The sequence below is a fragment of the Falco punctatus genome (assembly GCF_963210335.1).
Source record: "Falco punctatus genome assembly, chromosome: 8".
Classification (NCBI taxonomy): Eukaryota; Metazoa; Chordata; class Aves; order Falconiformes; family Falconidae; genus Falco; species Falco punctatus.
In genome coordinates this window covers 51,538,762-51,566,194 of record NC_137588.1, presented here as the reverse complement: position 1 = coordinate 51,566,194, position 27,433 = coordinate 51,538,762, and the positions used below count along the sequence as shown (strand labels likewise).

General features: G+C 35.6%; 1 protein-coding gene across 2 annotated transcripts in view; it reads left to right on the top strand.

Annotated features, from left to right (window-relative positions):
* Positions 1–2,011: 2,011 nt before the first annotated feature.
* GABRG2 (gamma-aminobutyric acid type A receptor subunit gamma2) overlaps positions 2,012–27,433 on the top strand; it is a 147,841-nt gene continuing 122,419 nt past the window's right edge. For both annotated transcript variants that reach the window (XM_080399981.1, XM_080399980.1), the window contains exon 1: positions 2,012–27,433. In XM_080399981.1, the coding sequence (XP_080256107.1) occupies positions 27,327–27,433 (107 nt within the window). In that variant the 5' untranslated portion in view covers positions 2,012–27,326.

The following is a 27,433-nucleotide window of genomic DNA, read 5'->3' as shown; positions in this document are numbered from 1 at the left end:
CAAGGAAATAGTTTTGCCATAATTTAACATTGATCATACAGTTTTACTTTTCAAAATAGCAGGTATTAAATACTTTCTACATACTGTCTATATTTTTCCCAAACAGCCTTTTGCCACAAAGGATGGGGAGACAAAGCAGTCGTAAGACCTATAGTCAAATTTCTCATATAACATAGTACTGATTGGTTTCAGCCATCCGTATAAGGGTTTTCAACTAATACCTGAACTGTCTGTAGGTCTTCTGAATGCATGTGCTACCAGGTTTTTTAACATGCAAATCTACTGCTATGGTAATGACGGCTTCTGTTCAACGAGCTGGCTACTGCTCACATAAATAGCCCTAGGCAGCCTCAGGTCCATAGAAAGTTACTTGCTCACGCTATGCTAAGTTCTCAAAATAATAGTTTAAAAAGCTACCAATACCACACTTTGCAAACTAATGCCAAAGAAACAGTAATTATGCTGCCAGTTTTCTCAGAGATATGGTACTACCGAACCTTCTTTCATCATGAAGTCACAGTAAACTGGGCAATTATCTTTAGAAATAAAATTAAAGACAATTTTTGAGAAGCTAGTGAAGATTAATACATAACTTTCTAAATAAGCCAACCCAAGAAGTATTAGCTATACTCTGTATAAGGGGAAAGAATAGACCTGTATTCTGCAAAAAGAATAATAAAATACAAGTAAATATGTCAATAAAGCCTTTCTACTGTAGGCTCCTATAGTTTTTCCATTACACCATGACTAATAAATATCATTGCTTGACAACTGAAGCTTGAACACTTCTTTCCTTTTAACACCCATATAGCAAAGTTCCTCAAAACCCCACGCTGCATTCACAGCACTTACCTCTCACCTCCTAGTAACTAAACCCAGACGTCTACTTACTAACAAGCTTGTTCTGATACCAGTCCCTTATAGACTGTATTTGTTTATCAAAGCACCCACACCTGAGCACACTCTTTCTCTCACTGAGGATACAGTCAACCAACTGCAGAAATGATCTCCTGATAGAGACTACTACTGAGAAGACAGGCTCTGCATTTCTGACAAGCATTTCTATAAACCAGAACTCTACAGAAATTAGTTCCAATACAAGTGACCAGAGGCTGGATTTTAAAGGTCTTTAGGAGTCTGAACAGAAATATATATTCACTGGGCTTTCCAAAGTACTTTCCCCCACCTGCTGCATCATCAGTTATGTTATCAGCAAAATCAAGGACTGGTGTGTAGGTAACTGCAAACAAGTGATATTAATGAAAGGTCCTTCTCAAGACCTTAGAAGCTAAAAAGGCTCATATTTATTTCATATTGACCTTATAATTCAACAATAAGGAGCAGATACTCCATGACCTGAGCAAATTCAATTAATGAGATACTGAAAAGAAAGCAAATAGTTACAATATAAGTGAAAAGGTGTCAATTTCTCTACATTTTGTTTTGGTGAATTTTATTCTTCTTCCCCATGTTTTGAATTTGGATATCTCTGTCCCCTCTAATGGTAATTTGTCTAATACACTTTCCTTATTTTTCTTCTGTAATCACATACAGATGTTAAAGATTAAAAAGAATTTCAGTTGATCAAATTCAAGAAAACCTTACATGTAGAAAAAACTACTGATTTTACCATAGTTTTCTCTGCTTATAGGGCTTCAGCATTTGCTCACAGTAATTTTTCAGGGTAAAACACACAGGAAAAAAGGCCATATTATCCACTGCCAAATTCAAAATCTCTGTCATCTCTGTTTTGAGAGAGAATAAGGTGAGGTGGTTGCTATTAACTTTGTCAGCATCAGCAGCTTCATGCCACGTGGCAAGTCCATTCTGGTATTAAGTGAATACCACCACTGACATTTCTTTACTGTTTCCACATTAGCTCCAAATAAATAAATAAATAACAACTGTTAATAAACCTATGTATTTCTGAAGCAAATTAAGAAATGGATTCCTGGGAAATGTGGTAAAGGCAAATCCTGATATAACTAAGAGCAAATATTCAAACTTTTTTTTTGTGTGTGTGATTTTAATGAATTTATTTCAGCAGGTGAGGGGCAAACTGAAAGTGGAAGGCTTAGAAAATTTATTTTCAGCATGACGGATCCAGTGCTGTGTCTCCTTATTTGCGTTCTTTTCATTACAAGCCTTTCAATGAACTCAGAACAGAAGAGAGTCCACTCTAAGCAGAAAGTTATGCCCAGTGAATTTGTGTCCAAAGTTAGGTTTCTGTCTTCCCTGTGACTAACATAGCAATAATAACTGATGAATTTGTCCCATACTGGTCATGACTGGAACTGACCATGCATTTAAATTGTAGACTTTAAAGAATAAATTTTCAAGACAAAATATTTTCTTCCTATAATAGTTAATAATTTACCCCTCCTTGAAGTTCTTTACTATTAATCATTAGTTCTTCAATCAAATCCTTAACCAAAAAAATACATTTCTTAAATGTTTCTCAGCTTACTGAACTTTTTCCTACCTTTGGATCATTTCCATGTTAAGTGGCAGATGAAAGGTTTTTTTCCCCGAAGTCTTTTGATTAAGTTCAGTGAATCCAAAGTATCCTAGAGGAGCACTTATGCAAGTTGTTTTATAAATATGTACTATTTAGTTATTAATAGTTGTAACCTTTGGTCTATATATTATAAGAATTATCTAGAAAAAGTAAGAAAAATTCCAAAGCACAAGCAGTCACTGGACAAAAACAATTCATCAGGAAGTGACCTTTAATATGTAATGATAATCCCCCCCAAAGGAAGCTAAACTTCAATTTAAAAGTTAAAGCAAGATGGATTAAAATTCAAAGAATTGTCTCATTGCATGCATGGCTTTATTCTACCAAGAACAAGTTTTGCCAAAGGAATGAATGAATCAAGCAGACACAGAAATCAAAATAATCTTTTGGACGTCTATTATTTAATAGTGTGGAATGTTCTTTCATCAAGGTCACCTAACTGTTGTATATCATTGCTGAAGGGGAACATTAATTAAAATCACTGATGATGAATACTGCATCTTTAGATGTTAATAAATGAAACTAAATGCTTGTTAGATTTTCCAGAAGTCAATCAGAGCTTTAAATTAAATATCACACTAAATATCCCAAACTGGCACGGAGTGCTTTAATAGGACCTTTACTAGAATACAAATTCAACAGAATGGGAGATTAATACATCATTCTGAGCAGAAATATTTTACTTATTTTTCTCTTTTCATTTGGATAACTCCGTTTCATTTTTTTTTCCTTTTGTATGATAGATTCATCGGTATTATCAGGGTTTCTCATTATTCACATATCTAATGAATGGTCTGTCCAAGTTATCCTTGGACAGAATAGTGTCATATGGGTTGTGATATTGCTATGGAACACTGTACAGCTTCCATTTATGCCCCCCTGCCCTTGGAAAAATTAATTTTAGAGCCAGCATATTTTTTCTTCTTATCTCTTTCTATTAGAGTCAAGGTTGCAGGATTCTTCTTCTGATTGCTTGTATTTTTTTGCTAAGATATGAGACATTCAATAGAGTTAATTAATTCAACTATTCCACTTTTCATTCAGTACTCTATTGGAGAAGTGCAGGATTTAATTTTCTAGAGCATAAGCAAGTTTCTTGCTCTTCCTGCTCTATGTGCAAGCCTAACACCAGCACCATGGAATGACAACCACACTGAACTGAGCAATGTGGCGCAAACATAAATAAAACTACCAGACCTGAATACTGCAAAGATTTAGACGTTGCATCTGTCTCCACTAGTAATATGTAGCATCTTTCTGTCATGCTAAGACCATTTCATTGCAGTTTTGCTGTTTAGACTTCAGAGGACAGGCCAGTGGCTAGGTCTATGCCCTGAGGAGACCCATTTCCGTCACATTCTCTGCTGTTGACTTCCTGGTGACAAGGCAAGACTCTGCCCCCAAATATCCACTATTACACTGTGCTCTAGCTCCTGTTGATTTCAAGAGATGAATAGATTATCAGGTGATGGTGTCTTCATGAATATGGAGCTAAGGTTAAAAATGTCCTGTTTTTCCTGTGACAGACAGTACATCCCATCTGCACATACGATCTATTGGAGTACTGGAGCCCCAGTGAATATTTCAGGTAGTTACTTTCCCAGTTTTTTATTTTTTCCATGTTATGTTAGTACCTGGGACCTAAAGAAAAAAATTAATCCCAAATCCAAAGCAGTGAAAAAGCCTAATAAAAGACAGATTCTGCCTTAACAGAATCATGGCCTGAGATATTATGCCTTGAAATATTTTTAATAAACTTTAAGAACTTTAAGTGTCTTAAATTCTTAGATGTCCTAAGTATGCAATGAAATAAAAATAAGGTCTATTTCTAAATTCCCTTCCTCCCCAGCCCTAAATACTGGCTCTAAACTAGTCAGGCTCACCTTCTTTGTTAATATGCCTTATCCCTTGGTTATTTGGCTTTCCTTCTTATTTTGATGGTTGTTACTTTTTTTGGTTTAATCTGATATCTTTTACTTCTTTCCCCTCTTCTTCCTCTTAATGAGAAAAAGAACAATAATTTACCTAGAGTTATCAAAGAGCAAACAGTTGAAAGAAATTACCTGCAATTTAAGGAACAGAGTAATTGATTACCTAACTCTACATTTGCCTGCCTTGACATCACATCCCAAATTCAAGCAAGACTGAAGATCATCTGAGTGCAGTACACCTGGGCTGGGCAAGTATCAGGCAACAAGGGCTTCATTGAGAGAGAGAGCAGCTGTAAAGGTTATGAAGAAATCATGTTTTCTGTGGGCTGGACTTGTTTCAGAGCATTGTAAGAATAATTTCTGATTCAAATCTCCTAGTTAAAGAAAATCTCATCTAGAAAACCTAACCAATGTTCATTATTGTAGAGTAAAATTTTTAAGAAAGTACTCAGGAATAAAATCTGAAGCAATCAAAGTTAATGAGTTTTGCCAATTCCTTCCATAGCTGTGCTCAATTCTTAAAGTTTATGCCTACTCCAGGACATCAGTTTTCAGGTATTTAGAACTTCCAAACTGCCACTTTATACTATGTCGTTGTATCAGACCTTTGGCAATCGATAGTGCTGGTCCCATATTTCTTAGAAATAATAAAAAAAACCCCAAATATTTTTAAACAACAAGAGTTGAGAAATTAAAAAAAAAGGGGGAAGCTAGGGTAAGGATAAATAAGGTCAGTTTTCACACAGAGCCTCTTTGTTCCCTCCATTCTTCTCACAGTCACCTGGACCACTGTTTGGGATACTGTAACTGTCCTTTCACAGATGCAAGTTTTCCTTATTCAACTGCAAACTTCTGATCTTTCCAATGTCTGCTGAATGATGTGATATTGAATTTTGTACCAGCTGAACCCAGCTTAACTCTTCTCTTTACTCTCAGCTGAAGGTCTAATGACTCAGAACTGAAAAGTCATTGTGCATTCAACCTAGGCTACCTTACCATCTACCAGAAGCTCAATCTACCCCCTTGAATTCCTGCCCAAGGACAGTGCGAAGCATCAAGGACATGTCAAATCTCTTCATTTACTCACTGACTGCATAGGAAGAAAGATAGTAAGACAGAAAGACATCAAAAGGTTCATAAATAGAAATTTGATAGAAATGAATTAATGTGATTTTCAATACGTTATCTAAGCCTTCAAATAAGTCACTGACCATCTGGCACTTGGCAACGTAACAACTCATGAAACTACTTTGGTGAAGCTGTGGATTGAAATATTGTATTCTTTCTCTCTTTTGGTTTTAACTGACTCATAAAGCTGAACAGCTTACAAATTCCGTCAAAACAAATGTAATAATGACTCCTATCCTCTTCACCTTCTTAAATTATTTTTTTTAATAGCACTTTTCAGCAATCCACAGTGACATGTTGTAGGTGGGCTAGTAGCTCAGAATAACTTTTACATACCTTCTGATTTCATGAAGCATTTGAAATAGAAGCCTGTAGGAGGGAAAACCCTTTGCTGATACATTATTTGCAGGTCATGCTGCACATGCCCCTGTATAATTGCAAGATGACAATGTTAACAGTGCTAAAATTAGGGATAACATTTAGAAAAAAAAATCTGCATAAGAAGTTTAGCAGTTTCAGCTTCCAGAATATCATGTGCTTGGCAGATGATACCAAGAATACAGCAGATAATTTTAAACATAATCTAAAATTGAATTTGAGCTACAAAAAGAACAATCAATTTGCATACTGCTGTAGTCATTTGAACAATAATACTATGTTCCCAGCCAACTTAACAGCATTTTTAATATGTATATGTTTCTCTAATTTTTAAAAGACCTGATGTAGTTAGATGTTGACCAGTCATTTCAGAAGACATAAAGCACTTAGAACTGCTAGAAATTTTCTTTGATGAGTATGACAGCACTTGTTATTTTGGAAATTCCTTCCATAATTTTTGGAGTCTTCCAAAAGCTTGTGTTGAAATGCATTATTAAAAATAACATGAAATTGTCTTTAAGGAAAAAAGCAACAAAGGTTGAGTAAGCAACAGAAAACCAAACATATTATAATTGAAATGTATAAACAGGAGTAAAGACGTGCAGGCAAATAGATAATTTAAGATTACGTAATGTAAGAGAAAAAAAATCTCACTGATTAGTAAATACATCACTTCTTGTCTTAAATCCGTTCAATTTTATGTACTTATAACATTATACGTAACAATCTTCAAATTCTTAATCAGGCTGGCTGAATTGCTTTCTTGTGTGCAAGCGTTTGACCTAGTAAATCTGGAATTCCTACCTACTGTACTTCTGGGCTAGGAGAGCTGCACTCATAGCCTGATAGTCCCCTGCTTGCCTGCTTGACAGCTGACCACTGCCCCCTAAGTACTTCATTCATCTTCCCTGCAGGATGCACAACCTGATATGTTCTTAACTCCTTGGCCACCACCTGCAGATACCAGCAGTCAGTACTGCTGTCCTGATCACAAATCACAACTGCCTTTGTCAGTCGTGTAATGTGTGACTGGGATGTTAGGGATCTAGAAAAGAGGCAATGAATGACATGTAAAACTCCTGCTAGTGCAAACAAGGCAGAATGTTACTCCACATGTTCCATTGTTGGTTTGTTTTAATAGGAAGTACCTCACATAAGCCAGACTATTATTTTAATATAAATACTGAATGACAGAAACAAACCTGAGTTTATGAATGTTGCAGATGTAATTGCTACAGGCATGTCATTTAGGATTTAGAGTTCTGAAAACCTATGTACAAACAACTTCCTAGCATTTTTGTAGGTAGGTTACCCTCATATGGTAGCGATCAGTTCTCAAATTGACCTGAGAATTTGGAATTACTTCTTTGTATAAAATCAGAAATTCTAGCCTGTCCAACAAAGAGCAAGATAAACATTCACAAAGCAGAAATATAGTGCTCAAAGATCATAAAATGTATACAGGTGAAGCTGTAAATAGGGTTTCCTGCTAACAGAATGTCTCTGGTTTCCTTCCGTCTATGATTAAGTCTCATGTGTCAAATTAATAAATATGATCTATCGCTGTAGTAGCTAAAGCCCTTTATGTGCAGAAAGTAAAATTCAACACTTGTGCATTAAAGCAAAACAAATAAATCCATGCTTTAAAAGTCCTTCATAAACTGTGTTACTGCCATTTCTTACACATATCTATGACTAAGACGGTTAAGAGACCATATATTTTATATTCAATGAGAATTAGTCCTGTAATGATTTATTAAAGATCATAATATCAAACACCTCTTACATTTTCTTAATTTCTTAATATCCTCAATCACATTTAACAAGAAGGGTAGCAAGAGAGACTTTCCTTACATTGAATGGCATTTAGAAATAGTGTGAATAACATTTGAGTGGGAGGCCTGAGTGAAAATAACACTTCCCTTTATTCACATGAGGCTGGCAGAATAAAATTTAAAAAATTGAGATATCATCTGATGTCACAATGATGATTAACAACTCCAAAAGAAACCAAAAGGTCCAATTGAAGCAGCATATTCACCTTCCTTTTCTTCCCATTTTTCAAGCAAAAATCATTACTCACATTTATTGTCAGGATTGCCTGCGGGAGCAAAATAATTCCTTGCTATCAAATAAAAGCATGAAGATATACTACAAGTGATGGAAACATTTAAGATGCAGGTAAAGAAGGAAGTAAAACTCCAAACCAATTTTCTTACACCTGGTATAGTTATGCCAAGTACAGAACTTCTGTCATTATGTCTTGATTTGTACTCTTCATGGAAAACAGAAAATTACGCGCTTGTTGTGAAGAACAGCTCATTTAGTCATCAAGATTACTTGTGTCATTTAATAACTCTACCAAACTGATATAGGAAATGATTATTTGATTATAAGTGGCAAATCTGCATACACTAACTCCTGTCACGATGTCATAGTTTTAAGATCTTTAAGAAGATCCATCTTGATTTTGAGCTAAAGAGAGAGCTACTGTGATCCTATGCACAAAAGGAAAATACAAATGGTTGAATAAGATTTCTCCAGCACTTAGAAGCCTAATCTGATTTAAATTCTTGCTAATTAATTTATCTATATTACAATAGTGCTCACAGCTGGGAACAGAAATGGTGCATTCAGAAGAACAGTACTTCAGGAACTGGTTATTTCTCCTGAGATCTTAAAATACACTTCAAAAAACAAAAACAAAACCAAAAAAACCCCTGTGTTTTACAGACAGGGAAATGAGACGTACAAAGTCTGTGGTAGAAGAGGTGGCACCCATGTTATCTACTTACTTGTATATTATCTCCTTCACGTATTAGTCTTGGATCAAGCCTAGAAGTACATCTTTGTTCCTATTGATTAATAGGATAAAATGCTATTTACCAGATATTTTCACAAAAGGTAGGCGATCCAAGTTCTATTAGTTTTTCTAGTTTTACCTGATTCAAGCTGGGGATTAGAAACAAAAAGACTTCTGGTAACACCTCAGATCTCTTCTTCTGCAGGTTAGTATTTGTTTAAAAGAATATACAACAATCAATAACATCACACGGGAAAGGGTGAGTGAGCACCTTACTCTACAACACACGGGTTAGAAGGCTTTTTTGTAGGAGCTGTAGGTTGAGATCCCTTTATGCAGTAGAAGGAATTGAACGTTGGTGTTACACAATGCTGAATAAATCACAATTTTAGACATGCTTTTTCTTCTTTTTTCCTGAAGAGAAAGTAAGGGTCTTCCCTGTGCTTTTGGCAACTTGTGAATCTAACTTCCTGTTGCCTTTTGCAATTGCTTCAAGTGTTGAATAATTTTTTTAAAAAAGGAAACATTCTTGTTATACAAAGATTTTATCTGGACTAATTCAGATTTTCTTTTATGTTAGACAGCTGAACTGAAACCATCACTTTCTTATACAGTTTTAGTATTAAAACCTGTACACAAAGGAGTTCTCTGTCGTTTACTAAAAAAAGTGAATAAGTATAAAAAAGTATAAGCATAATCTGAAAGTGGAATAGATGAACAGGGGGAAAAAATTACTGTAAATGATTTAATAGATGAATGTTTTATACCAACTCACATGTTCCTTTCTACTCATTGTGAATGTTTCATGTTAATATTGATTTAAAGTTGGTTCATAAAATATTCTGATGCCTTTAATTCCTACCAATAGTTTGTTTTTTTCTTGAAGCATACGATTTGTCATGAAAATTGCTGTACCCAGTTTCTATTCCCAATGCACATAAACACAAGTTTATTCATATTAGTATTTTTTAAAAAATTCTGATTCATCTAGGGTACTTTGATATGTTTTGAAACTTCCAGTTCTTACCCTCCTGCATAATATCAGCCATTTGCATCATAATTTCTAATGGAGCTCATGTGAGAATGGTAAGTAATCACAGGAAAAAAACACCTTTTTGCTAAGCTTCATTATACTAGACCAAAATGAAAAATCCTTGGAGTTAATCCACGTCTCCCTTGTTCTCATTATTGAACCTTATTTTCAAAATAGTGGAAAAGAACTTATTTCTAATGAAACTGAATTAACACCAAGGGAAAATAAAAAAAGATGAGAGCAAAAATAAATCTAAAAAGGAATTTAAAAGCAACTACAGAAGTAAAATGTTAGCAGTGTTATGCTATCAATGTCCAAGAATATTCAAAGACTCAGTATATTTATTACTCTCACTTTTCTTGCTCATATTAGACAGCCTAATCATCAACTAATACATACAGAGCTATGCATACTTACTCTCACTGTTCCTACAAACCTTTTAATCCATGATAAACATATTTACAACTGTATGATTTACCTGCAAGCCTGCAGGAAAAGAAAAAACTAGTTGATTTGGCAACAGAGATATTCCTAACTCTAGCAGCTGCTTGATGTATATGCATACAGCAAAAAGTTTGAAAAGTTTCCAGAAACACATGAGCAGAAAATATTCAGTACAGAAAACTTTCCTGGCATGCTTTTTACCTAGTTTTATTTCATGAGATTTCTTATAATGTCTACTCAATCAAGGAGAATAAATACTTCCTCTAGATAAACGTCTTTGTCTATGTTTTATATGAATCATGCTCTCCTCAGTGTTTGTCTATGCCTTTAAAGAAATATTCATAGAATTGTAGAGTCATGGAATCATAAAATAGTTTGGGTTGGAAGGGACCTTAATGATCATCTAGTTCCACCCCCCTGCCACGGGCAGGGACACCCTCCACCACGGCAGGGTGCTCAGAGCCCCGTCCAGCCTGGCCTTGAGCATCCCAGGGATGGAGCATCCACAGATGCTCTGGGCAGGCTGCTCCAGGGCCTCACCACCCTCATAGAAAATAATTTCTTCCTAATACCTAATATAAATCTACCCTCTTTCAGTTTAAACCCATTCCCCCTCGTCCTATCACTACATTGCTGGCATAAAGGGAAGCGAATCCAGAGGAAAGGATTTTTGATTTTTTTTTCCTGGTGTAGACAAATCTTCTAAAAGAAGAAGAGGCAGTTTCTTCAGGCAGATAGATCTGTTAACGATACATCTCATTCATAGCACTCTTTAAAATCATGTTATCTTAACAAATCATGTAATTTTATTATCCATTATCTATTGGAAAATACTTCTTTGAGGATATACAGTAAGAACATGATATTAAATATAATTACAAAAAATTACATAAATCATTTATACATTCATTCTGATTGCACAGATGAACATGGCCCACCACAGTTGCTCACAGAAGAATTTTGATTCCTATGACATCTTCACTAGCATGTTGTAAATGACATATTCTTTGAATGGCAAAGACATCAAAGATAAAGGAAGATGGCTGTTTATAATGTAGGGGAGTACTACTTTGTTCAAAGACATGAAAATCATGAATCTATCTGACTCTCCATATGAAATAAGCACAGTCATAAAGGGGTTTATAGCTGTATTCTGAACAGCTGCTCATGTCTTAACTAATTGGAGAAATGCATTGTAGCTAAACTAAATGGCTCAGTAAAACGTGTTTAGTACTTATATTAAAAATTGCTTTAGACAGGAAAAGAGAATTTCTTGAGTAAGTAAGAAAAGTTTCTTGGCTAATAAATCAGTGAAGTACATCTGACTTCAATATTAAATTTTGCCATCTAAAGGTGTAACTCGTTTTGGTTTCGGCTTTAATGGATTCACTAAAATGTTAAATCTTTAGTAGGTAAATGTGTATTTTTAAAATTCTGTTTAATTTTATCCTTTCTTCATCCTCTGCTCTTATTTGTATCTTCAGTGCATTTGTCCAGAATCAGAAAAGGATTCAAGGACTTGAAGAGATCTTTAATTTTAGGTGCAGGCATCTATGTTTTGATGTGTGACTCTTGACACCAGTCATTCAGCTTCTGTGTGACCTTGATGGAGCCCAGATGCTGTCAGCAAGAGATTCCTGATGCTCCTGATTCTGCTTTTACCTCCAGTACCTGTTTTGAGCATGCTGATCAATTATGTACCTAGCCTTCCTAAACATCATCAGTAGTACACTTTATGTTCTTCTGCCAGTCTTATCTTAGCTAATCAGGCTGGGAAATGTTTTTGGAGCGTAAGTAATGAGGAGTGTTTTGACAAATTTCAGATATGGCTGATTTCTGCTTTAAACCAGGCACACCTGCATTTTGCATTAAAAACCTGCTTTAAGTAAATTCGAATCTACTTTGCATACCTTCAAAGAGCATATCTTAACCAGTTGCCTAAAAACTAAGTATTCAAAATATTTCAGTGTTTTAGATTGTAAGTTTCTCAGACATGATACAATGATTAACCACTATTCCAGATCATTTTCAGAATCATTGCATCACCGGTACTACTTTTTACATTTTAAATGTGACCTATCTTGTTTAATCTTATAGGTATAATTGTGGTTTAATATGATGCCAGTGACAATTTAACAATCACCTGAGGATCTGTCCAGTTTCCATTTTACATACTGACACAAAAAAATAGCTTTTGTCTAATCCCAGCCACTATATTGAATAACCATTCACGGCGCAGAATATGCAAGTGAGTCTACTTTGTTTTTCTTTTCACACAATAAAATAAGAAGTGCTGCCTGAATTCAACTGGATGTTTCTTGGCAATGTTACAAAATTTTGGGTAGTAACTGAGCACCTAAATAAAGAGTTGGATATGGGAGAAATCAAGTGTGAAGTTTGGTAGACAGCTTCAAGCCAGAAACTAGAAAAACTCTGTCCTTTGGAGACACATTGTGGCAGAGTGTCTCTGGTGGATATTACTGTGAATTTAATTTGCAAATGAGTTGTGCAGCTCTGATAATGTAAAATAATAAATATTTCCTTTCAAATAAATGCAAAAGTCTTAACAAGCCACAAAAATCAGATACTCATAATTATTGTAGGTATCCTTGCAATTCCATTTTAACTAATTAACCAGTTTTGTGTTGAAATTAGTACTATTCAGCAGTGTGATTTTCAGTTTTCATATCCATACAAGGCAGAGAGAATAACTACCATTTAATAAGGCTATCTATTACTTCCTTACTGTAGATGAGCTTGGATAAGAGAGTATCAACAGCACATTTCTCCTATTAAAAAGGTTGCTATTTACCTTTATAGTTTCCCTCCTACCACTTTATGTAACATAATATCTAAAAATGCTAACTTAGGCCATCTGTTCTTATTCCTATTTCCAGCACTTTTTTTTTTTTTTTTTCTGTTGCATTCCCCTAGTTTAACTCATTTTAGCAATACTGGAGCTCATTCTGTGACATTTTGCTACAGGGAAAATCCATGTTTATTTCCATATAATTTAATAGACCCAATCAAACAATGAATATGCAAACTCTGGAAATAGCAAGACTTTTGAAAAAAAAGAGCTGTGAAAAAAAAGAAAATGTCTACTTACAAATACAGAACTGAAATGTTAGAGAGCAGCTATAATGAAGTTACAATGCAGAACAAGTATTACAGTTAGCCCCTAGACACTACAAAGCAATGTACAAGACACTGCCCAGATCAACAAATAGAATGAAAAAAATATGATTTAATTACACTAAAAAATGGATGGGGACAGGACTAGAACTCTGTGAAGTTTTACAGATTAATAGTTTATTCACTGCCAAAAGGAGAACAGAAGTGACGAGAAATATTTGCATATGTGGATGGCATTTCAAGTAAAAGAAGGGACAGTTTTCTATTTCAGCATTTTGCTTTCTGTGCTGGTGAGAAGGACAAGACTAAGTGGCAAAAAACCTGCCCTAAGCTTGGCTGGCGTTACCTTTGGGATCCTGATGCCAAGAATTCCCCAGCTGTTTAAGCAAATTTCTGTCAGTACTTTGAAGTAGTGTAAAAGAACCAGGGTGGGGGATATGATCTGACAGAACACATCTGAAAATTCAGTTAAACCATCCATAAGCAAAATGGAAGGAAATAACTAAGCAAACATGTTATGTATAAACAACTCTGGGTCCTTGTGCACTCATTCATCCGTTTAAAAGAGCCTAATTTATTTGTTTTCCCAGGATTTCCTTTCACAGATGCTGCAAAGAGATATTTTTTTTTTCCTCCTCTTTCTTTCTGCAGGATTGTTACTGAAATGTCCATTAGGGAGGATTATTTTGAGAAATAGTCTCCCCATCTGTTGCCTCTTTTAAACAGTGTTAAGTGGTATTTTTCCTCCCTGAAAAAACTGTCCACATATTCAATTACCGCTGTGCAGCAGCAGGCTGGAACGAACACCTAGGAAATGCAGCTGAGTGAAGCTGTCTCAAAGAACAATGAGTAATTGAAAGTAAGAATGGTCTGACATTCAGATAGAAAATTATACTCATAAAGAGTGCACCTAGTAATGCACTATGACTTGTGGCTTAAATCCCCTTATATCTCAGCAATGCACCCTGCCTGCAGGAACTTTTTGTTCCCCACTCTGGTGGAGCCTTAGCGGAGGAGTGGGAGCCGGCAGCGCTCTTCCTCACCCTTCAGGCAGAAATTGTCCAAAGAGCACTGGGGTGGCTACGTACTGTCCTCTCCAAGTCCTTCATGATCAAACTCTGGGCACTAGGGTGAGTTTATCTATTTCAAGAGTGGAAAGAATGAAATTTCACATGTAAAAAACGATTTCAGGGCCAGTAGAATGATCAGCTTCAAACCAAGTCAAATTTTCTGAATATTTGATTTCCCATATCTCCACTGAGGTCCGTGAAATTTCAGTTTTGAATCTAAACTTGTGAGATTTGCCACACCTCCCTGTTTTTCCTAGAATCTGTTTCACAGACATTGATGAATAATACATAAATAAATAAATGTTTTGGTCCTGGTTATGCAAACATGCTACCTCAGAGGCATAAAAAGTTGCTTCTGTTATTCTTCAGTATCGCTCTGAAATTATACAAAGCTTAGTTAAGAAACACATCTGAAAAAGCCAACCATTTCATTTCCTTTTGAATTCTAGTTTAAATAATGGTGCAGGTGCCTACTGCTAAACATCCAGATATAAAAGCAGCAGGTTAGCCTTTATTCCTGGATTCACTCTGACACCACTATTGTTGACATCATTTGACAGAGATGAAAGTGTACAGTCCATTATTTTCTGGCTTGTTCTTTGGGAAAAGTATGAGCAATTAAATCAATATTTGCTGAATGAAAAAGACCCAAACTCCCAGGATAATAAATCTTGGTTTATAGCTTCTGAGACACTATTCTAAAGAAAGAGGAGTGTGTAGAATTTAACCAATAATTAAAAAGTACTTGAAAGTCTCCTTCTAATGGTTTCTTGCAGTACAGGTTCACTAGTGGATGTACTGCTGTGTCAGAGGACAGTACGCTTCATTTTCAAGTGGATAAATTTTCAGATTCTCCCACTTTAATTTCTACCTGGTTCTATATACCTGACAGTGACAGTAGATATAGGAATACTCAAAATGAAGCTTTCTCATAGTAGTTGGCTTAATTCCATTTTTCTTTTTTTTGCTCTATTTTTTATCAATATATACATTAATATTCATGTTAGTCCAAGCCCCTGGAATAATTGCACACACATCTCAAGGCCTTCACATTCCAGACTGGACAATGCTGCCTAGACATGGTTATCACATCATCAATTTTAATAATAATGCAATTATTTAATAATTACCATTGCTAATAATTATCAGTGTCCTAACTTGACTAGGCATTGGAGTGTTTTGTATGTTTAAATTTATTTGAACGTAGATATTTTTTCATTTATTTTTGCTTTAAAATACAGTTTAATTTACTGAAGTTCTAATGGGATTGTGGTGAAACATGAACTCATTTAGCTGTAGCAGCCCCTCCGTTAATAAAACCTTTACTGTAAGAGAACAGGGAAACTAAACTAGCTTCGTTTGAAAATAAAAGCAGTTTACAGATTAATGTTTGTTGGTTGGTTGGTTGTTTTTTGTTACCATGAGAAGGTGCACAAAGCACTTAGCATATAAAGCAAGCACAAATAAATAAGAAAAATGAAATATAGTCCTGGGAATTTGTCAGTGATGGTATTTTACAATTTTTTTTTTACTGTAAAAATATTAATTATAGTTACTCACAGTCTGGTTTCGCTAGCAGTTCTACATTTTACATTTTGTTTTTAATAAACTTCTATACTAGAGGAGACTGGACGCACCACCATTGAGTTTGTGGATGACACTGACCTGGGACATGCTGCCAATGTGCTTGAGAGCAGAGCTGCCGTTCAGAGGGACCTCGGTAGGCTGAAGGATCAGGCCAACAGGGATGCCATGTAATTCAGGAAGAACAGATACAAAGTACTGAGCATGGGACGAACTAATTTCACACCAGGGTAAGGGCTGGGGTCTGGCTGAGGGGGAAGCAGGAAGAAATGGGAGCGCTGTTGTCGTGACCACATCTGGAGCATTGTATCCTTTTTGCGGGCCCTGATACAAGAAAGTTATTGATAAACTTGAGTGACTCCACAGAGGGCCATGGAAGTGGCTGCACATGAAGCAGCTCCCCAGGGCCCCCAGGAAGGCGGCTGAGAAGGAAGTGCCAGGGAAAAGAGTCATTAATCAAAGTGTGGTAAAAAATATTCACTATGAGCATAATTCAGGATTGGAATTAATTGCCCAGAGAGGCTGTGAAATCTCTATCCTTGAAGCTTTTTGAGACCCGGTCAGGCAAAGTCTGGCATAAATTCAGTCAATGCTGACACTGTTTTTGGGTAGGAGGCTGGATGGGAGACCTCACGCAGTCCCTGCCTGTCGTCTGATCCTATAAGCACATACTAGCAACGTACCCAGGCCCCAGGTTTCAGCTTGACAATAAGTTGCATTTTTCTATGACAGGTTTTTGAAGAGATTTTGTGTTCTCAGTCCCAGTTCTGAGAGCTTTATAGTGCTGAAAAGAGTAAAATACTAAATTCCTACAATTTCTGTACTTCCTGTTACTCTGTGGCCTGAAAGTAGATCCTGAAGCCACATTTCATCTGAGAAATAAACTGGGGTAGCCAGTTAAGGACAAAGATGGGCAAATAAGCTTCACAGCAGGGAAAATGTTTCTTTCAGTACACACTTTACCTGCTAATTGGCAGATACAGATGATACAGAGCTACATGACTTCATTTTCCTTTGATGAGTCACTGTTTAAAATATGTTAGGAAGTTTATATTTTGGGGGCATTAGGATTCCTGAAAACTTAAAACCATAGAGAAACATTGAAACAGGAACCTGTTAACATAGGTAAAAGCTGGGATGTACTCTGCAACTGAGATCTTCACACAATCTACATTTCAGTGGGGAAGGATTATCCAGATCTCTTTTTTTCTGTTGTTATATGGTCCATGTTATTTATAGGTGCAAAAGAGAATGATGCTTCTCTTTAATGTTTACAAAATGAGCACACAAAAAAGACAAGCACACAAACAGGAAAGAGGAATAAAAGCCTTTCAGGTCTCTCATAACCCCAGCAATTTGAAGAGATTTTCAATGTGGTTACAGTTCTGAGTATGTTGTAAGTAATACAAGACCAAATAACATGAAATGTAGTAAGGTTCAGGGTTTTCTTAGGAATATTTCCTGAAGGTCATTACTTAGCAGTGGACTTTCATTTCAGAAAACTGAACTTGAGAGACAAAGATGAAAAGATGTTATAAACTTCATATAACATCCTTGAAAATCGCTCTTTTCTTTCATTTTCTTTTGATCTTGTAAGCAATACTCCTAATTTCCCATTACTGTTTCTCCATTCGCTTTTTACCTCATATGCCTGATTTCTCATTACCTTTAATACACATGGCTCTCTTCACTACTTTTTTCTCATCCAAATCATGAAAAATGCATGCCTTTATTTTTGTGGTATCAAACATTTTAATTGCCCTTTAACGTATTAAATGAATTGATTTCTATTAGTTATTACAGATAAAAAGTTATGTAGGAGACTGCCTTTTTACTTTTGTGTTTAAAAGCGTAACTGAACAATCCTCTGTTTAATTTCAGCCTGTTATTTAACTTATACATAGCACTTACCTATTGCTCATAGAAAGCAACGTTGAAGGGACCTCTTTTACATATTTGACCTCAGCAAACTGTTCCAGTGCTCTCAGATTCCTATCATAGGATTTTTTTTCTGAGTTATCCAAAAGTAATCAATCTGAGAAGCTGTGATACATCCCACTATCATCCTCCAAAACAGAAATACCAGCTATTCCCTTCCGCATTCCACCAGTACATATTGGAAAACTGGGCAGAATTCCTCTCAGACTAGACTGCATTTACTCCATTTTTTCACTTTTCCTTTGAAAATGTTTTTCAAGACTTCTGGCCACTCTTTGTGAATGTAATGAAATTAATCATATTTTTTCAGATCCATTTCTACTTTTTTATGGTCTAACCCTATTTCCTACCGTGCCCAGCCCCCTACTTTCTCTGGCTTGGCATCCTTACTGAATATGGTAAGGATATTATTCATACTATCATCCACATCATTAATTAATATTTTAGTAATAAAGAGTCCAGAATAAACACCTGATGAAACCTACTCAGTGCTCACCTGTATTTTTAAAGCAAACTATTGAATATAACCAGGAACAAATTTCTAGAACTAGATCATATATTCCTAGTTTTCTTATGAGACTATCAAACACAGTATCAAATATCCAGAGTCAAAATATGTACCCCTTGCCTGTTAGCACACATGGGCTGTTATCAGGTATCACCTACAATGTGTATTTGCAGCCTCTGTATGGAACAATGACCCTTCAAAATGCTGAAAGTTTGTTTACAGAGATCAAAAGAGCTTACCCTGAGCAGAAAAATGGTCATACAGTGAGACTTTTTCTTCAGCTTTACATAAAGGCAAAAACATGAACAAAAAATAAGCCAACCTTATAACTCAAAGGTAGATGTGACAAACAGATGTGAATATTGTATTAATAACTATTTATTCTGTCACGTATCCTTACCCTTGCATAATTAATATAACAATTTAGCACAGATTTTTTTCTGGTTTTTCTTGCTTCTTAAAAGGAGAGAATGGACTGCTTCCTTTCTGCAAGAAAAAACATTCTTTACGGCCTACTACTTCCATATATTGGAGGAAGTTTTGGAGGAAGATATCGAAAACCATTTGTAATGATATACAGAATGGACATAACATTCTCTTGGCAAGGCTGCCTGTAAGACTTCCACAGCACAGGCTGCACAGAGCTCAGTATCCTGGATCCCTTACTGATGTAGGCATTCCCGCTCCTCTCAACCTGCACAAAAACATATTTGTGCCCAAATGCATTTCTTTCCTCACTTTTACTTGGGGAGGAGATACTGCCTTGCTGATGGAAATAGACTTCGAATATTGCAGTCATAGGAGATAATGATACATCAAAATAGATTTTAAGATTATGTAAACTGTCTAAAGGAAATACTGAATCTGGCATGGAAATACAGAGCTTTTTGTGCTGTGTTAGTGAACAGTAAGTGAAATGTCAAACCTACATTGTATGTCAAATCAGATTTTCTATACAAAAGGGATGACAGCCACAGAAAGTCAATGAGCCTAGGTCTGATAGAAAGTGTGGCATGCTCTGAATGTTTGCTATGACACAGACATTGGAGACTAGTGTCTTAAAATACTCACTGATGAACAAAGTCAGGGTTTGTATTACTAAATCTCACCTTTATACTTTCAGATCTCACTTTCCTGGTGTGAGAGAAAATCAGAAAAGGCAAAAAATATCGTTACTGAGAAAATAGTGATTACAATTGTGAAAACTGATATTCTGAGGCTGAACTATTTTCTGTCAAGTAGTGGCCTTTTCTTGCATTAATGAAAAAAAAGGCTGCACCTCCTTGTGCAAAGTAAGACCTGAATTTAGATTACTGGGATGTTATATACAGCAGTTAAACATGCTCTTAATTCTCATCAAAGTTTTTGAGACTTAGGTTTGGCCTTTATTATAAGCATGCATTTCAAGCTGCTTCTTGTGGCCTCTTGTCAGGAATCTGCAGACTTTACTTTTCTGAAAATATATATATTTGTGGGAAAACTGATAAAATACTTCCCTCTGAAGGAAGTAAGCACTCTTAAGATAGCTGAGGTCTTTTTCTTGTGCAGGAACCAACTATCTGGTGTTGATGTTGTTCTTGTTACATTATAGATAGGGGGAAACGAATGAACCATATTTTCCTGGTCTATGAGAATTTTCATTCTTCACCTGGGAATAAAAATGATATTGTAGATGTGCACCATTTAAATGAACAGATTTAGCATCCTCAAGAATGCTAATTTTTGGTAAGAGTAAACAAGAAAAATTCTTAACTTTTTACCTTTCCAAAAGTATAAAAAAATCACATTCTATAAATAAAACTAAAAGATTGAATTTAACAACTAAATAAAAAATGTAGGACACTGTTCCCCACTTTATCTCTCACCTATACTTTAATATAAAGTAGAAAGATAGTGAATGCTTTTAATATAAGGGCAAACTGGCCATAAGCAGTATGAAGTACCTGAGTATTGTAGCTCTCTGCTATATATACAGTGCATTAGAACAGTAAGAAATAATTTACAGAACACATTAATCCTTGCCCATTGTGAGTATACACAGATGAAAATATATTTACAAGCATATTGGTCCACCAAATTTGCTGTTTCTTAGATGATCTAAAGAATATCTGTTTGGTTTTATTCCAATGCACATATATTCAAGTACCAGAACATAGTTATTGAAAAGTACCCTTTCAGAATTATTTCCTCAAATTTCTAATGTGTCTTTCCCTTTGGTATTCAGTACTGTTTCTGCACATGTTGAATTTCTTCCTCTGTCATTGCTAAATAGAGAATATATGCAGTTACAAGTTTGTTTACTCCATGCAGGTACTGAAGGGTAACTTCCAGGAGAAGTATGCAAGTAGGTTGAACGAACACTGATCATAATTGAACGAACTTGTGAAATAACGAACACTTAAAACAGTTGAACTAAAGTCGTCCCACTGAAAGTACAGATTATGTGAACAGGGTTCCCTCATTCCTCCATGTAAAGATTCTGGCATCATCCCAGAAGTGACAACAGCATTGCTTGTCTGCTGTCCCTCATTCTTTACTCTCAGGAGTGAGAGGAAGACAACTTTAGCATTCTTCTTTCCCCTTCAGGTTGGTGCTTGCCTACAGAAAGCAGGGACTGCCTTCCTGGGATGGTTTCAAAAGCCAGTGGTCTTAGCGATTTAGCACAAGGTATGAGGAGAAAGCTATAGTTTGAACACGGGTTTTGACCTGAGCTCTTCATGCAGTATAAACACACTCAAAATCCTGTGCAAAAGAAACCCTGCTAAAGACTAATATACATGAATATATATCAATATATGGCTTCTGAAAATCATGCTTTTTTAAAACTCTTGTGCAGCAGAGACTTCTTTTAGGCACTAATAAAACCGTTCAGAAAGCAACCACTGTTGTGTTCCTCAGAAAGGATCTTAGCATAGTGATTTCTTCACATAGGAATTTAGTGTAATGGAACTGAGTCTTCTAGGTTATATTATAGGGCAACAAAGCTTTCTTAGGTCAGTGGCAGGGATATGGGGAATGCAGTTTGTGGAGTTTTGTGATAAGAGAATCTTAGACGTTTACAGCAGAAAATAGTATTTGTTAAGTCGGTTGCTGGCAGTAGCTTGTAAATCTAAGTACAGTGAGAGAGCTTTCAGCCAAAAACTTGTTTTCTTTCCTGTTTTTGCACAAGATCAAAGCATATAAACAAACACAGTATTTTGAATTTCTGTTTTGGTTGTATTTAGGCTACCAGCATTTTTTCTTGTAAGTCAAATATTCAGAAAGTGATTGCTTGGAACAGAAACATGGTGAAACAGTTTAAATAAAAATCTTTCTGAAAAAATGTTCACTCTGAATAAAAAACTGAAATACCACTGTATACATATTTTAGGCAAAAATTCCCATTTTCTATTGCTAAGCTCTAAAATAATTCTTGAAACAATAATTTTGTAAGCAGCACAAGATTGTGACTTTTTTAAAGAATGCAATAGGTTGACTTCTCTCAGAAACTGGCCTCACCTTGACAGTTTTCTCAAAAGAATTATTATTTTTGCCACTTTAGTCTGATGTTTTCTTTTATTCTGACAGTTCAAGTGAATCATATTCTAATAAATAGCACTGAAACAATGCTTAAATGATACTTTTTCAGTTAAATAATAAAATACATCTGGAGTCTTACTTTGCCAATCTAGAATATCCATATTCTACACAAGGATATGCAATTTCTCTGATCCTTTCATCCAGTATTTACCAGGGTAAAGGAGCAGAGAGATTCAATATTAAGAAGTAAGTATTTTTTAGTTATATAGCAACAAATAAATAGATTCAAATTACATTTGCCAAAATAGAGAGATCTGTATTTGGATACACTATGCATTATAGTTTTGAGTTCATCTACTTAGTACTGATATGAATGTACAAATTTGTGCAGTTACAATAATCAGACTTGATAAAAAACCCCTAGATTTCATGTCCCTTGAGAAGTCAATAATCATCTCTGAACTACGATTTTGGTCTAGCATTAAAGAGTGTATTTTCTATTCAGTCCACCTCCATACCACTCCTTTACAACATGTATGTATTTTGAGCACGTATATTAAAAGAGGAATGTAGAGGAATGAAGCTGGGCTAATTAACACTGATAGTATACAGCTGTGGGTTGGCTTCAGGGGCAGTGGTTTGGCCGATGTAAATAAGGTGCAGCTGTGGCTGGTTCTGTTACGTGGTTGAGAGCCAATGAAGAGGGGCAGCAGAGGGAGAAGCAGATAGAGGAAGAAGCAAGAGAAGAGCATGAGGAGTGTGTTTGTATGAGATGGTAAAAGACCTTGTGGCAGCTTGATAGGTTGGAGAGTGCTGCGACAGAGGACTAGACCTCTAGGTCTTCTAAATGAAATGTCCACCCACAGTCCCTTGACTTGGCTGTAAATAGTCAGACTTGAGAGTTCCTGCTTTAGTCCAGAATTTTCTTGATCGGTGAGATAATAAACTAATAAGCTAATAGGAAAACACACATCCCCTCTCATACACAACTACAATCACATTCATACATTAATAGACATATAAAAACATGAGATACCTTTCTTATAGGCATTTTTCAAGATTCATTTTTACTTGTTTCCACTTTTTAATATACGTTTATACCCCTACTGATAAGCAGAAAGTGTATTAGAATATAGCCCATGGGAAAAGTGAGAGATGGTATCAAATCCTAGAATTCCAGTGAGGAAATGTGTTATATCGGATGCTATTTTCCTCAGGAATTCAGTATTAATATACATCCCCAGGCCTAGAATACACTAGAAGAATGTTGGGGGACAAAAATGTTATCAATGTTATGACTACTGCCATAAAATATGTATCTGTATATCGCTTTTTAAAAGCCATTTTAAAAAATATGTGGATTCATGCAGTTAAAAAGGCTTTTCTATATAACTATGATAATTATAACTACAATGAAAATAATTTGAAATATTTAATGTATTTTTCTAAGTATCAAAACATTACTTGATATTTAATTTATAGTCTCCTAAATCATCAGTAGACACTTTAACCACCTAGATGTTTCCTTCTTTTGCCTTTAAGCAACCATCCTTACCGTGACCCATACAAACCAGTTACTTCTTACCCAGATCTTACGCTATTTGAGAGATAGTGAAATTAGCGTTTTAATTTTGGGGGGTTGTCTAAAGCAACGCAAGAAATTACAAGCTGAAACAGAAAGAACTTCCAGATATAAAAATGTGATAAAAACCCAAACTAATCTTTTGTGGATTACTTGTCAACTTGTTAACATTAATAATATATTTTTAAAATGTATTTATCTTTTCAATATTTATTTATTTATTTTGCATTTACTTTTTCACAGATATATATTTTGCCTTCTTTGTTAATGTATAATGTAATATTTGAAATGCAGGAAAGAATAATTTTAGAGTTTGGAAGAGCCATGGTTTATTATACAGATACAGACACCTACAGAAATAAATGACAACTGAGAACTTCCTTGTAAATGGACAAGCTGTCTGCCAAAGTATAGTAAGATAGTCTTAAGAACATTATTCTGGTCTGATACAGAATGCATGTTTTTTGGAACAATCACTTCTGTGTTTAATTATTCTTCATAAGACACATTTCATTAAAAAACATTAAGTCATTTGTTGTAAAGATACCACATTCGTGCTCAGGGGCAAATTACTATGTGGGATTGGTTTATTACACAAAAGGTGTCAGGAAAACATTTCACACTAGGCAGTGTCCTCATGTGAATTTGGTCCTTTGTGATCATTTATTATGATGGAATTCTAAAACATCACTGTCTGATCTGAGCTCGTGGGCACAAAAACCAGAACCCTGAGTTTCAAAGGCAACATGTGTTTAAATAGAAACCAGCCTATTACATTGTTGTTTTCTGTAGCAGTTTTATCTGCTACAGGTAAACATATTTTTTTCCCAGCAAAGCTTATCCTTACAACCAGAGATTTTGTTTTTGTAATAACATACATATATGTAAATAATAATGTAAAATTGAAATGCATTAAGTATAAATTCTGGGTTTGCTTTCACTTCCTCCAGGCCAAGGCTGCAAAGAACTGCAAGGACAATTTTTGCATTTTTAATTAGTTACAGCCAAAATTGCTATTGCTTGATTATTGGTGGATAAGTATTATGTATCATGGTCAGTATTTCTATATTTAAATGTTAGCTCTGGTATCTACTATTGGCCTTTGTGTGGTCCACTGACTATCAAAGGCTGAATACCCTAATTTCCACTACCTAAGTTGGTGTCTAAATCTCAAAATAAAATTAAAGTAGATGCATGTGGGATTAAAATTTAATCATAAAATGAAAGTTTTACTATGCAGAACAATCTACACAATTATCAGTGTATGCTTGTCCATCGAAAACCATTGATGTCCAGTTAACAATGTAAATAGAAGGTACACCTAATAAAATACCTCCAGGAATGATATTATCAATGGGTTATGTCTCTGTACCTCTTAATGACCTCTGAGAAGTCAAGGATTAGTATTACACTATCTGACTCCTTGAGAAATATCCTCTATGTGGTGGGAAGCCTGGAAATAAACTCTCAAGATTTGACACCAGCATATTTTTCTTCTATTGCAAACCCCTTGCCTCTCTCAGCAAGCATAATAAGCTGAACCTTTACAGTGAAACTACATATGAACTTTATAGGACATCCATGAACTATTTTCAGACAAGAAAGATGTGAAACATTTTGCTATGGGACAGATTTCAGATAATAAAGTGCAGTGTAAAACCGATATTCACCATGTTAGAGCAGACATAGACTAAGACAACAACAATTTGCACAGTTCCAATTATTAGCTATCAATAATTTTGATTCCCTCATTAAAACATACACAGCGTTGTTAACCCTCAAAGGAATGTTTTGATAAGTGATGAGAGAGATTACAGCTATAAAATCACAAAAGTGTCATGTTCACAGGTAACAAAGTGAACCACGAGCATATATTGATATTTGAATATGCATATATATACATATACACTAAGAGAGAGATGGGAAGAACATCTGGAATATTTTATAACTTTTTATCTCTGAAGTTGGTGAAATGACTTAAATAAGAATAGGACCTTTGACTGGAAATATTAAGAACCAGGTTCATAACTTGTAACTTTGGAAGCACTGATAAAAATACAGTTTAGTTTAGTTATGAATTATCACAGTTAGTTAGAGTTATCACAGAACTATCCAGGGGCCAAGGCATATTTCTTTTAGCTAAAGTCAAAGATATTGTGTTTGGAAACAAAAAAATTAGCTTGACGGTTGAAGGCTGGATCTGTAGTTTTTTAGAATCTGGGACAGCAACTATTGTAACTATTTATTTTTGATGGATAAATTTCATTCTGTATTTGGACATTGGGAATTACCAGATTGGCCTTGGTATTGGCAGGTTTGAGTAAGATCCAGGTGTCAAATTTAGTTCAGACTAGATTCAGTCTAGAGGGAAAATTTGCTGCTTTTATTCTATCAGGAGCATTTCCCTTTCTGTCCATTTAACTCTTAGAAGAATAATTTCTTTATTTTTTCCTTAGGTTTTACAAAGTTGGGATTTGAACTGAAACAGTGTCAGGTCACATCTCCCGGTTCCTGATGATTATGTTTGGACATCAATTTCCCAGTTTATAAAAGCACTGGGGAGACTTGATTATCCCTATGTTTGCTTTGGTTTTAGACAGAAAAAATTGGGATGATAAAAGTTTTGTTATTGTAAGTCATGGTCCAAGTACATATTTTAGACTGAGGTGCTATAACTTTGGGAAATAATGAGATTCCCTGAAATTTTTACTTTATTAGTAGCTGCTAAATTGCACTATTGGACAATCAAACTTGGGATTCCCGTTCCAAAATTTGGCAAGGTTAAGCTTTTATAGTGATCTAGCATTTCCCCTCTGGCCAGGAAGCATTTCCTGTGTCTATGTAGACTGATTTTATTAGGGGGAGGGGAGATAAAAACCTTGCATATTCCCCCTAATCCTATCACATACTAAATCACCTCATCCACCAATGCTGCTTTCCCCATTTCCTGAGTTACTTAGCAACAACCATCCCTCCCTTTTCCACTCCCCCATCCATCCTTTCATTTTTTTCCCCTTTGCAATCATGATTTCCGGGCTGTTTAGAAAAATGAGGATGCTCAGCAGCATAGGGCAAGCTTTTCCTTCCAACCTTCCTTTTTATGCCTGCCAAATCCTTCTTGCCTCCAAAATGAAAATCCAGGCTGCCTGCATATGTGTAATCAAAGGTTAAAAAGCACCCCGGCTGACACCACGCATGTGTTAATCTGTGCTGCAGCAGAGTGCATCATTTCCACTTTGACCTCAGAGTTAATCTGCATTCAGGCAGAAGCTCCATTGCTTTATTCTTTCTTTTCCTTTTTTTTTTTTTTTTTTTTTTTTTCATCTCATTTGCTCTTTCTATTGCTTTAACAGATTTTGTTGCATGTGTGTGAGTGGTTCTGTAAATGTGTGCATGTTTATGTGTTTCTTCTTTCCTTGACTGTTTTTAGACTGTGAATGTCTGTGGTTTGGTTTTTCAGGTTTTTTTTCTTTTCTCCCAATTATATTATTCCCGTAGATTTGGAAGCTGCTGCCTGCTGCCTGAGCTGACGTTTTCTGATTATATCTGCAAAGGGCTTGTGCAGATCTAATTTCTGTCCCCCTGCATATTAATTCCCGCAGCTGGGCGCAATGTATCATCCCACTGACGGGACTTGGTAGGGAGGGGGGAGAACCACTACCAAAAAAAATTAAAGAAGGGGACGGATCCATCTTCAACCAAGAGGAAAGGGGAAAAAAACTGGGGGGGGGGGGGGAGGGGGGGGAGAAAAAGAGATGATTCCTCCAAATCCAACAAGCCTGGGGAGCACTGCATTCTTGAATCCTGCATTTTCTCTCAAAATGATGGTGTGGGGACTTCTGTTCCTCTCTCTCATCCAGTG